Genomic DNA, 14,901 nt, shown 5'->3' on the forward strand with positions numbered 1-14,901 from the left:
ATAGGTAAAGAAACAGAAGAAAACAAACCCTATTCTCTAATACTTACTTTGTGCATGCAAATTTGCAGGCTAAATGTTCACAATCTATCATCTTCTCATAACTGAAGAAGCCTATTTCACAGTGTTAACAAAAAGGAAGAAAATCATCAGCCTCCCCATGTCATTTAAATCCCTCCCAAATGTAGCACTATCTTGTAAATACTCCACTGTTGTGTCATACCAAACCTGTTAGTTTTCTTCATAATTAAAAATCCTCATCTCACTTAAAAAAACTCTCAAAGTGATCACACTCCTACCCTCCTTGGCTTCCCCTGTCCAAATGAAGGGGAGACTGATCAGCCTGGAACTTATAGTCTGTCCCAACATTCCAGCATTCCAGAATGCCAAAACTCCAAAGCACATTCTAAATGACCATGGTCAACATTCTAAATGACCATTATGGGCAACCTCCTAAATGACATCCCTTTCTCCCTCTGATAGGGCTTCCTTCACATCTTCATCACATCATGGACCTCAATAAATAACATTAATTCGGAGCTAACCTTTTCAACACTCTATATTTCTACTCAAGCGTTCCACAGATACAGTATGTAGGCCTATACAGGTTGAAGAAGTAGTCATATTTAAAAAAAAATACTGTCCTGCATTCTGCATTACTGAAGTAAAAGTACAAAAGTAACTGTATCAAAATATACTTAAAGTACCAAGAGTGAAAGTACTCCTTATGCGTAAAATGGCCCATTTCAGAAATATATATTAAATGACTTGTGATTATTGATGGTAGTGTGTTTATCACAGCTGGTAAAGGTAGAACTAATACAAAATATTGTTCTACTGATGGAAATCCTAACCTATATTTATATACCATAGTCTTTTCAATAATTAATTTTTGTAAATAAAATAAATGTAACGGAGTAAAAAGTACAATATTGGCTTCTAAAATGTAGTGGAATAGTGTATAAAGTAGAATAAACTGAGAATACTCTAAAGTACGCTAAAGTACTGTGCTTGAGTAAATGTACTTTGTTACTAACCAACACTGGATATTACCGATACAAAATATTGCATATTGAAAACTACTTTCATTGCAGAGACTGTTTATAAAGTTGCTATTTGCATTTTTGATTATAACTATATATTTGGTATAACTACAGATTAAGTCATATGACACAAATCACATGACTCGCAAATAAACCCCACCTCTCGTGTCTGATTTGAGGACACTTTTCAAAGCAACACTGTGATTGGTTGAGAGAGGACGTCAGTTACTTTGGGTCCTTGTGGTTAGTTATTTAATAACAAACGAAGGTTGCGAGAGTCATGGGTTTTTGTTTTAGTTTAGTCTGACTCTATTTCTGATCTCACAGTGGAAACAATGCGTTTGTACATCGCAGCTGTTCTTTTGTGGGCTGTAATAGGTAAGAGACAATATTTACATTGTGTTTTCAGTTAGCTGCATGCTATTATAACAGCTAGCGCATAGCAGTCAGTGTTATTACAGCGTGTTTTCATGAAGGCTTTTGTTCAGATTACTTAAGGAATACTTTCAGGAATACGTCTTCCACAGCAGTGGTACATACTCGCAGTTCATACATTTAAAGGATAGAGGTTGTACTATACTATTATTCACTATAACTATGATACCAGTGTTGTGCAATATGTTAGCTAATATTAGTATTACTACTGCCTGCTACTTCTTAGCATTACATGTCAACAAACATGAACTATATTTATTTTGTAAATATATTTATTTTATTTACCACTGCAATCTACCCGCTACCACACAGTATTCTACAATGTTTCCCTGCATGTGTACTATTTATTTTAAATACTATGTAACAGTTTGTTATTTTTTTAAGTTCGTCTCTATCTATACTGCTGTCACAATGTAATGATCTCCTCTGTGGGACGAATAAAGGCATTCTGATTCAATTAATGCCAAACTTCATGCAGAAATATGTAAATGTAGACTTAACTTGCTTATAAAGGCAGCATGATGCATCGTACAATATTGCTTATGATACTATGTAAGTATAACCTATTCTTTGATTCGGTATATATGTAACACGCAATGCTACATTTTAATGACTGAACTTTACTACATGTGTAATAAATAATTGTGTTATATTGTTATTCCTTCCCTTTGCTAAATGCAATATGAGGGATTGTGGGCAAGTCTGGGAGCTATTATATTTTTACAAATATGTTTTACTTGAAGAATGGCTTAATAATGTTCAATTCAGTTCAGCACTGCTCCCAGTTTACCCATAAAGTAGATTTTATATATACGACTAAACTGCACAAAAACTCCTAATTAATTTCTTTATTCATCCGTAACATCAATATGATATGCTTTTTGATAAGTACATAGCATGCGTGCAATAGTTTTAATTCTATATTCAGACTGTCTAAAATATTTAGTTTAGTTTTTATCTGGGCACTTATGCACTAACTTTGTCTTTTTGCTGCTGAAACACTGCACATTTCCCCACATGCTGGGACTAATAACGCATTCTCTTATGTTAATTGTTCAATTTCCCTACAAATGACTGGCAAAAGGCATCCGTTCATTGTCTGCTATGGGCGTAACATTGGAAAAAAGATTTGACTGAATTGCCACATCTGTTGTAGATATTTGCTGTGACCCTTTGTAATTGATAAGGACACGTGACACGTTATTACATATCAGATGCATTATGTTATGAGTATTACATAAATAACACTTGTTATGCTTGTTTTCAGCTTCAGAGGGAAAAGCAGTCCCTTCTCTTCCACATTTTGGCAGCAGCTATCATGTCAAAGGTAAGCAGTACATGCACATTACACATTTGAGCCTTTTCCTTATAATGTTGTTTTATTACAGGATAACATGTTTGACCTTTCCATTGCAGGGGTGATCTCTCTGCCCTATGCTGAGATCAAGGAGCCTTTTCAGGCCTGGTTTGATCTAGCGGCAAAGTCCAGCCGAATAGACTACTACCATGGTAAGAAACCACATGACTTTCCTCTTAAAGCTGACTCTGGGTTTTTCCTGCTTGGCTGGATTATTGATGTGAAACTGAAGACCTCTTGTGTCAGACCTTTGTGAGCACAGCAGAACATAAGCACATAAACAAAGAAGTGAAAAAGAAAGAATAAGCACTTCTGGAGAAGTTTCACTGTTACCTCGTGTTACAGCTCATATGACTTTGAGTCTATTACATTCTGTCTTGTTTGAGATTATGTTATAGGATTCTTCTTTTGTATCCTTACCATCTTCGGGAAGTAAAATGTCGGATTGAACTTTTCTCTGTTACGGTTAGTAAGTGGCAGTTACCAATTTGTATTTAAGTATCCCAAATCATACATTTGCGTCATGGGGTTGCACAATCTGTACATAGGGTGAAAAGAAAATTAGTTATATGAGAGTTTTGGTCATTAAAAGAAATGGAAAAGCCTAATTATCCGGCTCATATGAGTATTTAGTGTCTACTGCGACATGTTTCCGTGCTTTAATGTTCAAAAAGCTCTTTATTTTTCTCGTACTGCCTGTGCTGCAGCAGCTTTTTTCACCCTCTGTCTGAAACCAGAGCCCAGTCTGATTTGATTGGTTAGCTGGCTGGCTCTGTTTTGATTGGTCAACTGCTGAGAGATGTCCCACCCTATCATAAAGCATATCAATAGAAGCACTAGAGCAATATAGTGATGTCATTATGTTACTGAAGTAAACAAAAGGTGTCTCACATTGTTTGTCAACAGGCCAGGTGTCGACCTACCAGCTGGGTGCAGAGCCGCAGTGGGGCGTTGCTTATAAAATCTCTCCAGAGACCACAGAGACGGAGCAGAACGTGATGAAGTGTTTCCAGACCAACGGAACGGCCGATGAAGCCGTCACCACGCAGGCGTCTCTGCCCGATGTGCAGGGCTTCCAGGTCTGTGAGTGTAAAGACGCTCGGTGCAGTATCTCAGCACCAAAACAAAGTTGTGTAATCTCAATCTCAATCTTTATTTATTTATATAGCACATTTAAAAACAACCTTATTATCAAATAACACAATGGGAATAAAATAATAAAACTATGATTAAAAACTAGAAACACATAAAAACACATACAAATGTAAACATGTTATGTTCAACTAGTGTTAAAAGCATATACTGTATATATACAGTAAAAGTTAAAAGCAAGTGCAAAGAGGTGAGTTTTTAGCTGAGATTTAAAAACAAATGTTGATATCAGTTTTATTAACTCAAACAAACTTGAAAACTGTTATTTGTTGCTATGATAATGAACCAAAGCATTTCCTAGATTATTTTACAGCATGGAAAAAATAATCCCTAAAATAAGAACTTCTACAAAAAGCACTATTTACTTCCCCCCCTCCTGGTGTATTCTGTGACCTATACTATTAAAATATAACTTCAGACTGAACCTGAGCAGACAGATTTTAAAGCGGGTGTTGGCAACTCTGCACTTATTTACACTTAAAGGATTTATTTGCAGACCTCCAAGAGAGGACAGTGTGTGCAAATAAATGGCACTCTTGTGAGATTTAGGTTAGGGGCTCGGGTAAAACTGGGCTACATACATCAAAACATCATAGTTAACATCATCCTCTTTACAACAGGATACAAATGCATGTATTGATTTAATTTTAACTATAGGTTTACATTTAATCCAACCCTGATTTCTTCCAGATGCAGAAATATTCAATTATGTGTGTTTACCATTCACAATGTTGATAATAATATTAATAATAATAACAATAAAGCTTTATTTTTATAGCACTTTTCATACAGTATGTGCATCTCAAAGTGCTGTAACAACACGGCACACATTTAAATCAGATAACAAGAAATTCAATTCAGGTCAAACGTTTAACCTTTTTACACACAGGCAGCAAAAAAAACATCGTTTAAAAATTCAATGAACATAAGGAGGTAAAAAGGTACAATAATAAAAGAGTACAATAAAATAAATAATGTTCCAAATGTTCACAATCCTCTCAGTACAACAAAGGAAGACATAAGATAACATGAATAAATACATTAAAATATTAAAAACTATAAATAAATGAATATAACAAATTATAATAATGATGATTTAAAGACCAATTAAAAGGAGGATGTCCCTAATAAAAACCTAATCTAGAACAATATGTCTTCAGATGTCGTTTAAAAAGGTCCATTGAGTTTGCCTCTCTGATATTGATGCCCCCTCCTCCCCCATAGTTCCTGAGGATGGAGTACTTTGGAGGGTCCCTGTGTGAAGTGTGGCAGAATGTGACCACTGTGGGTCACAAGAAGAACACCTACACACTGTGGGTGACACACTCAGAGCGGGGGGCAAACAGCAAGGGGGATCCAGCCACTCCGCTGCATTACGAGATGATGGGATACAACACGCTGCTGGGCTCACATTACGACAAATACCTGGTGGACTACAAAGAGTTCAGCCCTCATGTGGACCCCAAAGCCTTCTCCCTGCCTGAAGGTGTGTGCTCTGCTGTAGGTCCAAACATCCAGAATTGTTTTTAAAAAGGACCTATTGTGCAAAATCCACTTTTTCCTGTCTTTTCTACATAAACATGTGTCCCCTCTGTGTAAAGAGATTCTGAAAGTTTCAGCAACAAAGACCCCCTCTCTTTTTGTCCTGATCCATTTATATAAAAACCCGTCTGAAAATGAGCTGATCAGATTTTGGCCACTTTATGATGTCATAACAATGTTTTGGCTTGTGTCACCATTAGCCAATCACCAACCAAGGTAACCCCCCACCTTATCACCTGAATCTCCTCCTAGAGCACCATTGTGTTTGTAACCAAATATCTCTCAGAAGGGTGTGGGGAGGGGCTCCTTATTTTCATCTAAAGTAACAGACAGAGAATCAGCACTTTGGAAACAGGGCTGAAACAGAGGGGATTATGGGAGGCTAAAAAGATCTGTTTGGTGTTTGGAGGCAAACACTTCAGAGACATGTGTTGTATATATCTGAGACCTATAATATATTGATGAAAAAGAGTATAATAGGGGACCTTTAAAATAAAAACCATAAACATTATAAGAGAAAAACAGTCATTTAAGAAGCAGTTTTTCAGATTAAAGATGATTTCTTCGTATTTCCTTATTATTATTAACTCGTAATAGTTGATCCAACACACTTTCTGCTACTTTATGATGCAGGAAGGCAATTTGTTGCAGGGAAGCGCTTCCTGCTGGACGAATACTGTCATTGCACAAGGAAATAATAACAAATAAATAAAGTTTTTTTTTTTTATAAATAATTATATATAATATTAATAAAATGTTTAGCTTAATACACCTATCCTTTTATTATTGTGTACAATTCCCTTTAGATGTGTACGCTTCCACCGATATATGATAATAATAATAACAATAATAATAATATGATTATGTAGTTAATAATATAATTATAATATTGTATTATTTATAATATTTATCATTATTAGAATTATTATAACAGGTGTTTGGTGCGTGTTAACGGTCACAATTAACAAGTAGGAGAATCAATGTTATAACTAATTATTATTACATTTGGTTGTAGTGGTTTTAGTAAGAGTTTAAGTAGTAATAGCAGTAATTATATCAGAATTGGTAATATTAGTACATTATTATTCTATATGCATACATATAATTCATGACCTACACATGTAAAATAGAAATGTACAATAATACGATTATAACATTTGTTAAATTCTAAAGTTCTCAGTATGACTGTATAAGATTGGTTCATGAGTACAAAAACAAATACTCTGTGAAAAAAGTCAATCAACCACCCACCCACTTTCGAACTCGTGAGGTAGTTAGAAGGGGTGCATTTGAGGGGTGTCGCGGTAGGACCAAGAGCGGAGTCGTCTGCTCCTTGCTTACCGAGCGGATCGACGAGTGTTTTACTTACACGGGACCCTTCACCTTCCACATGCTCTTGCTTCGTCTTAGACACCCGACCTAGTCTGACTACCAGTTGTAGCTCCCTAGTGTGTTATTCAAATTAATTTAATCAAAAATTTTATTACTATTAATATCTATCTCTATACCTTTTATACCAATGATAGTAACTAAAATTCCAGTTACGATACATAAAAAGAGCAAGAGCGTCTCCTCTTATGTAAACCTAAATAATATAAGATTAATTATAAACTACCTCATCCACCCGTACCATATACACCCCTTAAAAGTCTCTTTGAAAACTATTTTACACACCACCGGTGTACACGTTTTCGTATACTAAAGAAGTAAACTGATAAAACCGTGTTGAAATCAGCAAAAGATAGCAAAAAATCTTGGATCACGAAAGAGGAGTTAAATTTACCAAAACTAGTAACATCTGTTGGACGTATGCAGGTGGTAAGAATTTCACTTATGGCTTTTAGAAAGTAAATCTTCCAAAAAACATTCTTTTTCTGTCATACTTCTTAATTATAAAATCTTAGTTTTAAATATAACTTTACCAAAAGTCCTATAACTATACAAGACACTTTAAATATACAGTATATATACTATATTACTTCTAGGTAGTCTCTTCTATCTTATAATATATATTATCCCTATTCACATACATAGTAGTAATACTTTTCATCCAATTACAATTATTAAATATAGAGTCATAAATATTAATTTATTCCTCTAGTCATAGACTTCTTAATTCTTTATGAAATCTTTTATGGTGTTCTTTTGTTTGTCTTCTTGTAACCTCCAATATTAATAGTCCTATATAAAACTTACGCGTGTCCTACGAATTAAGTATTTATTTTGTTTTCGAAGGACTTTGTATTGTGTTGATCGCAGTCATACCAGAAAAGTGTGTAAGTAAATACATAAAATACAATAACGTCACAGATGTTGTATCATTTAGTTTGACTTTTTTGGAGTTTGGGACTTCGTTTTTAGTTTGTGCCGTGCTTGCAATTGAAACCAAAAAGCCGGCACACTCGTGCTAAGCACAGCCTTCTATGTCTGTCTAAGTAAAGCATAGTACACAAACCTGCGATTTGAATATAACTCTTAGTTCTCCAAAAACCTCTGTCTTGCACAATGTCCACGTAGGGTAGACACAGGACAACATTGTGTTATATTGCAACATACGCTAGATGATACATCACAACATCACCAGGACAATTACAACGCAATAAAGATGTAAAGTATATGCTACACTAGTAAATTGTCTCTGAGGTACTATCCGTACAAAAACTTACATTTATACCAGCCAAACGATAAAGTGCATATAGATACCGCAGTCTTGCGGACCCTAATACAGAGTAGTACCTACTCTAAACATACTTCCCACAAAGTTATTAGAATAAAGGAGTAGTCGTCACACTAGATTTTTAGTTCCTTTCTTCGACTTCCCAAAAGTTTAGAGTACTACTAGTAAGTCCTCGAGACTTATCTCTGCTTTATATTGTGTGTTATAAAAAAGTAGCACCTTACAGACGTTCTATCTAAGATATTGAATTACATAACTCTCAAGGTTTCGTTAATGTCCCTTAAAACCAACTATTAACTTATTTCAGCTAGAAATATTCTTACATTAGATGAATATGTACCTTTATATCAATAATATAAATGTGAACTTTCCAGAGTTGATCTATATAACCAGATTGTGATAACCAGTGTCAGTGAAGACACTTAACAACATATAAAAATATCACAAAAGTGACAACTACTTACATAACTAAGCTATGCTGCGGACTGCGGGACTGACAAACGCAGCGAGCGCCTGCAGCGGACCCGCATAACCGGCTTCATATTAATCTAACCAAGCTAACTGAAGAGACCGCACTCGACCTCATCTGTAGTGTGACAGTTTAACGGCAAATTCGGCTCCGTGCAACCTAAACAACCAGACATACCACGTCAGTCACCACCGTATTATTAGAGCAGGACCCATCGAGATCAGTCAATCCTGCCCTACACCATCAAACGATAACGCATAGACGTAAATTCTTTCTCCAGTTAGTGTCCATCATAACAGGCTTCAATGAAAGTGGAGCTTCGTATCGTCTCTGTCTCTTCTATTCGTCTTCACTCCATAGCACCTATATCATATATTTGTTGTTATATCGGCAAAAAAAGAACAGGTAAAAGACTCGAGTAGCAAACACTCCACAAGATGGTATTACTTTTTCGTACTTGTCTTGGCCTCGATGAATATTGTGACACGATAACTTACTCCAACTTTATTCCACATGCCCACTCCGAGCAAAGAGACACATCAAGCGTATATAGAACGGTTAAATTTTAGTAAACAAATGAGAAAGAGGAGAGACACATAGACTGTACAAAAAAAAACACCCTCCACATTCCCTCCTCGTAGCATTGTGGAAGGCAATTGCGAAGAGTACCGTGACTAAGCGGATCGCTTCCGTCCGGTAGTCACAATAGGCGAAACAGGCGGCTGAAGGCCACAAAGGACTGCTGGCTAAGTTGTACCAGAACTTTTTTCTGGGCTGCCACCCCGCCGCGTGTCGGTGAGGCTTATCCCCGCACCGGGTGCGAGCTACAAAGCCCGTGGCTGAGGGTAAATGATTATCGGAGTCTAAAGCCCGACCACATAGTCTTCCGAGAATTGTAAAATGACTACTAGCATAAGTATCACGTATTTTTCTAATGTTTTTGTTTTACAGGGATGCATAGTAAGCTACTATAATTTATAGGTACATGTCTATTGGTTTAAGTGTAGTCTTGTGATTTTAGCGATCTTCGTATTTGAATTATAAGTAGAAAGATATTAAAATAGTCCAAATAAGGTAAATAATTATTCGTAAAATAAAAAAAAGACCCGTACTTATATCATATTACATTTTTATCTTGATATCTCTCTAGGGATATCGCTCGGCTACTGTCTACTCTTCTGAGTTATAATTTAATGAGATCAAATTTAAACGGTGGGAGGATTTGATCTATATATTATGTTTTAGTCAATTCTAGAATTAATTATTAAATTCACCAATTATTATGGAGTAGACAAAAGAGGTGGAGGTGTGAGGAAGATATACTTATTGTTGTTTGTTTGTTTTAAACAGTCTGTTGAGGATGAAAGTCGGGATAATGTATTGGAGGGATTTTATAAGTAAAAAAAGAGCGGATTTTTTTGAAATTCAGAAGAGATGTATTACGGTGAACAAAAATAGTTCCTATTGTTTGATGAGATTAAACATATGAATGTTATCAGAAACTTTAACGGACGTTGTTATATACTCATAGATCTAATAAACCTATGTTTTCTAAGAACATCACAGACCTTATATATAAGTTTAGACATAGACGTGCTGGGTGGTCTAGTATCTCTAGGGTTTCTGTTACGAAATATATGCTCACGTCAAGGTAGTGAAGATTGGGTCACCTTATCACATTGTATTATAGTACAGTAAAACGATGCCTGTAATCTAATGCTATTTTAATCATGCGAAGCTATTCTTCAGTACGCCTGAGATTTTTGTATTAATACGCAATAAAATCCCATAAAACTAAAAATAGGTAATGTTAGGTAGAAGCGAGATCAATAATTGAATAATTGATTGAAGTCTCTGAGGACCTAGTAGTGCGTTAAGAGATAAAAACTAACCCAATAAATCACGGCTAACAGAACCGAATGCGTTAAGAATAATACTCCTTCGTAATATCAGTTCCTGTGCATACATTCGTAATTATAAAACAAAAGAATTAACAATCACAATATCATAAACGGTAATAACGATGACAACGTATATATTTGTTTTCCATTTAGATGGACTAAAGTCTCCATTCTTTTCCTCAGAGTGAAGAATTGTTTTCTGAACAATTTGTTTTTACACACATAACTATATAATAATATCTAGGGTGAACAGTGAACCTGCAAAGATGTGAGTCGGTTATTTTACATTTATGTTACAACACAGGACCGAATTAGTTACTTGTCAGTTTAGGGTCAACAGGCTTTAGACTTTTGTCGTAGTGATTAGTCCCACATTGTGTCGATCTTTCGAACCGTACCGATCCCGTATCTTTCTTTTCGCCGTAATACGTGATCTCGTTCTCTTCCACCTTTCTCTCATCCTCATCATCCTTTCCAATCTATTTCAAAAAATAAAGGCTAACGTTTGTTGTATTATTTTATCCTGAAATAATCCTACGCCAAGTTCTTAGGTGCCTAGACTTTCCACCGTCTGATAATTGATACCAGTTCAATTGAGCCAACTAAAAAGATATTTAATTTACACATCGTGCTGTACTTGCATATTCGCTTGTTGCTTGTGGTCATAGGTTGTAAACGGTCGTAACGAGGAAACCAAGTGTCGTTTAACCACCGAATTGGGTGGTGGACGTGAACCCGACGCCGCAACCCGTACCTGAGATTTTGAACCTTTTTGTATGTTTTTATAATGTCATCGTCGCAATAAACCGACTCCTTTACTCTCGCCTCGTGTTCCTGACGATACAAATAGATACCTATAACTATCGATTTACCTATATATTTATGTAAATAGACGTTCTTAAGGTAGAAAATATGTTGAACGTGCATTTAATTAATTGTTACCTCAAAGAATGACAGAGTAGGTCGAAATTTTAATTCTCACTTAAAAATTTCACCGTGTATGTGTGTCTCTGCGAAAACCCGTTTTGACGGTGTCAACAATGCGTAGATGTGATCCGAAACCGAGTGACGGACGGGCGTAACTCGGCAATACGCAATCGCCAACGATCACCGCTATACCGTCAAAATGTCGCCCATATCCGAGCACGTACTTTATTGTTGTTGTCTATCTTTGTTGTTAGTCTCATTCTGTATACCGACGCCGTCTTCAGCGAAAAGCTATGTCCCTTCCAGACTGGGACACACACACACACGACACACACACACACACACACACACACACACAACACCACACACACACACACACACACACACACACACACNTTGTGTCACCATTAGCCAATCACCAACCAAGGTAACCCCCCACCTTATCACCTGAATCTCCTCCTAGAGCACCATTGTGTTTGTAACCAAATATCTCTCAGAAGGGCGTGGGGAGGGGCTCCTTATTTTCATCTAAAGTAACAGACAGAGAATCAGCACTTTAGAAACAGGGCTGAAACAGAGGGGATTATGGGATGCTGCAATGATCTGTTTGGTATTTGGAGCAAAACACTTCAGAGACATGTTTGTATATATATCTGAGACCTATGATATATTGATGTATAATCGGGGAACTTTAAAGTTTAAAAGGGTTAAAACACACTTTATTTCCCCCCTACAGGGATGAGCTGTGGGGGATTTCCTGGTCCAGGCGTGGAGCACCACATGTTGGCCAATCCAATGAAAGATCTCATCCACACCTCAGCTTCCGGCCAATCAGAGCACATGTTCAACCATTTCAAGGACAAGTTTCAGCGTCAGTACAGCGATGAGAGAGAGCATGAGAAAAGACAGCACGCTTTTATTCATAACCTCAGGTGAGAATAACATTCAACACTTTTTTTCTTTTACATTGTTGCAAAAATCTATTTTTATTTAAATGTCACAACAACAAAAACAACAACGACAAAACTATGTAGGAATCTAACAAACATTGTAGACTAGTCAAAATGAATATGTTTTCTCACTGCAGGGCATTTTGTTGTGTAAGAAACTATTTTAATTGTATTATAGAACATACAAAACACTACATCCTATAAACAAGGATAAAAGTGTAGCACACAGAGCGCAGAAATTGAGATTTAATTAATTAATTGGAAAAAAGTACGATATCAGAACGGTAATAAATGAAAATAAGAAGCTGATTGTACCACACAGGGTACGAATAACAGTAAATTAAGTAGAGCTTTCTATTAAAACAATATGAACTTTCTTAATGAAAACAGGCTAGCTTAATAGCAGTCCGTCATGGATAAAGCACTAGTTCAAACTGCAGGGTTTCTGATGACTGTCTTCTTGTTTCTGTAGGTATGTCCACTCAACAAACCGCGCAGGGCTTCCCTTCTCTCTGGCTCTGAACTCTCTGTCGGATCGCACCATGTCGGAGCTGGCCACCATGAGGGGGAGGAAACGAGGAAAGACCCCGAACAGAGGGCTCCCCTTCCCCTCAAAGCTTTACCAAGGGGTGAACTTACCTGAGTCACTTGACTGGAGGCTTTACGGTACGTACAAATATATCATTGTTTTACCAAAGACGGTTCTTTCTTCCTGGGGTTCCTAGTGTTAAACTCCTCTCTGTGCAGGTGCTGTGACCCCGGTGAAGGACCAGGCCATCTGCGGATCCTGCTGGAGCTTTGCCACCACTGGAACAGTAGAGGGCGCTCTCTTCCTGAAGGTAAAGGATTTGAAACCAGCAGCTCTCGCACTGGCCACTCTCCGGTGTTTCCACACTCCCTTATGCTGTTTGTAGCCACAGATGATCAGCATGGCGCTTCATCTGCTCATGTTTTGGTTGATTTTCACCGCAGTTATGTTTGGTGTTAATATATCTTTGGCATTTTTCTAAATGTTGAAAATGTGCAAAATGTCACTTTAATAGTGTTTGTAGCTGTATGAAGGGAATTTGGTTATTTAGGCAGGATAAATACAGCACATTTCATAGAAACAAAGAATAAAAAAGTAAGGTAAATTTTTCTGACAATTTTCCAAAGATAACACTACAACAGCACAAGAAAGGAAATAATCAGAATCAGAAATTCCTTCTTTGTCCAGAGCAGGGAAATGTACTTTTCACAGCAAATGTACAGTGCAGGCATAAGGCAAAATAGAGTAAGTAAGCCTATTGTAAATTATACAAGACCTAATTATGCTGTTCCATTTTAAACTCCTGAAATGGCCAGTATGAAACATATAGTAAAATATAATGTTGTGTGAACTTGGACTGACCATTTGAGTCTATTTTCAGTAACCAAAGTGTAACGATTCGGTCTTTGATGCCCTAATTTGAGTTGCGGCCCCCCTGTTGTGTCCTTTTAACCCTCTGCGGAGTGTAGAAAAGTCGCTCCCTTCGAGAGGACGGTGTGGGGGGGTGGGGGGGCTGTCGGTAAGAAGAGTAATTGTTCCACACTGACGTTAGCAGAACGTGACAATGTACTGGCTCCGCCTGCCTCCGCAAGCCGGCAAGCTCAAAGCGCCATCGTTTTCTGTGCCAGGCAACTAGTTCAATCATTGACGCTGTATCGAATGCTGAAGCACCCATCGTGAAAGACCAAATCTTGAACTCTTTTACCAACACTCTGATTCTTCCTTGCCTGGCCAGTAGCCTGTAAGGGATGAGTGTGTGACTGCAGTGAAAGATGGAAGGAGTGGTCATTATAAAATATTCAGTTGTGTTCTGAAGAAAGCATCATTAAAATGTTTCTTTTTAGTATTTACGTTAAATGTTAGCGTTTACGAAAATGACAAAAGATTCTCACTGGAAATGTAGCACAGAGAGTAGAGATACATGCATTCTTTCTATTAAAGCTATTTCTGTGTTTTCAGACTCAGTTAGGTTAAGAGTATAGTTCTGTTGTGTGGGGCTCTCCCCCGCCTAGCCCAGCAGATTTCTATGCCTTTGCCAGCAGCGCAGCGCAAGAACTGACTGATAGTGGCTCTTAAACAGGCTCTCTCCATCTTGTTTACTCTCATCAAGTCATTTGTTCTCTCATATCAACAGCTGTGTAAAAATAATATCTGACATGAACTTTATTTTCCCAAACATTAACTTTTTAGTGTCAGAAAAAAGATTCATGCGTAGTATGCATCTGGTGGATCAGGTTGTCTGTTGTTTCGACGGGGCTCTCTGCAGGTTTGTCCCAAGCAGATGCTGGTGGAATTGTTCCTTGGGTTCTGGCATAACGGCTGCTATGGAGGGGAGGATGTGGAGAGGGTTACTAGTCAGCCATGACATGAGGCATCGCAAGAACAGAAACCTACGAGTACCTACATGGGGATGGCTAGAATGA

At 37.2% G+C, this 14,901-nt stretch overlaps 1 protein-coding gene across 2 annotated transcripts; it reads left to right on the plus strand.

Moving 5' to 3' along the window:
• Positions 1 to 1,257: 1,257 nt before the first annotated feature.
• Positions 1,258 to 14,558, plus strand: LOC104963909 (counting factor associated protein D). 2 transcript variants are annotated; one of them, XM_010792593.1, is made up of 9 exons: positions 1,258 to 1,418; positions 2,743 to 2,802; positions 2,892 to 2,984; positions 3,739 to 3,911; positions 5,209 to 5,470; positions 12,237 to 12,432; positions 12,923 to 13,116; positions 13,198 to 13,289; positions 14,521 to 14,558. In XM_010792593.1, exons 1-9 carry the CDS (start codon positions 1,376 to 1,378, stop codon positions 14,539 to 14,541), a joined length of 1,134 nt encoding a protein of 377 aa, XP_010790895.1. In that variant the 5' UTR covers positions 1,258 to 1,375; the 3' UTR covers positions 14,542 to 14,558. The 2 variants fall into 2 exon arrangements, with proteins under 2 accessions (XP_010790895.1, XP_010790894.1); XM_010792592.1 differs by having other exon boundaries at positions 14,518 to 14,550.
• The last annotated feature ends 343 nt before the right edge of the window (positions 14,559 to 14,901 follow it).

This window comes from Notothenia coriiceps, unplaced genomic scaffold, assembly GCF_000735185.1.
Source record: "Notothenia coriiceps isolate Sejong01 unplaced genomic scaffold, NC01 NC01_scaffold00036512, whole genome shotgun sequence".
Classification (NCBI taxonomy): Eukaryota; Metazoa; Chordata; class Actinopteri; order Perciformes; family Nototheniidae; genus Notothenia; species Notothenia coriiceps.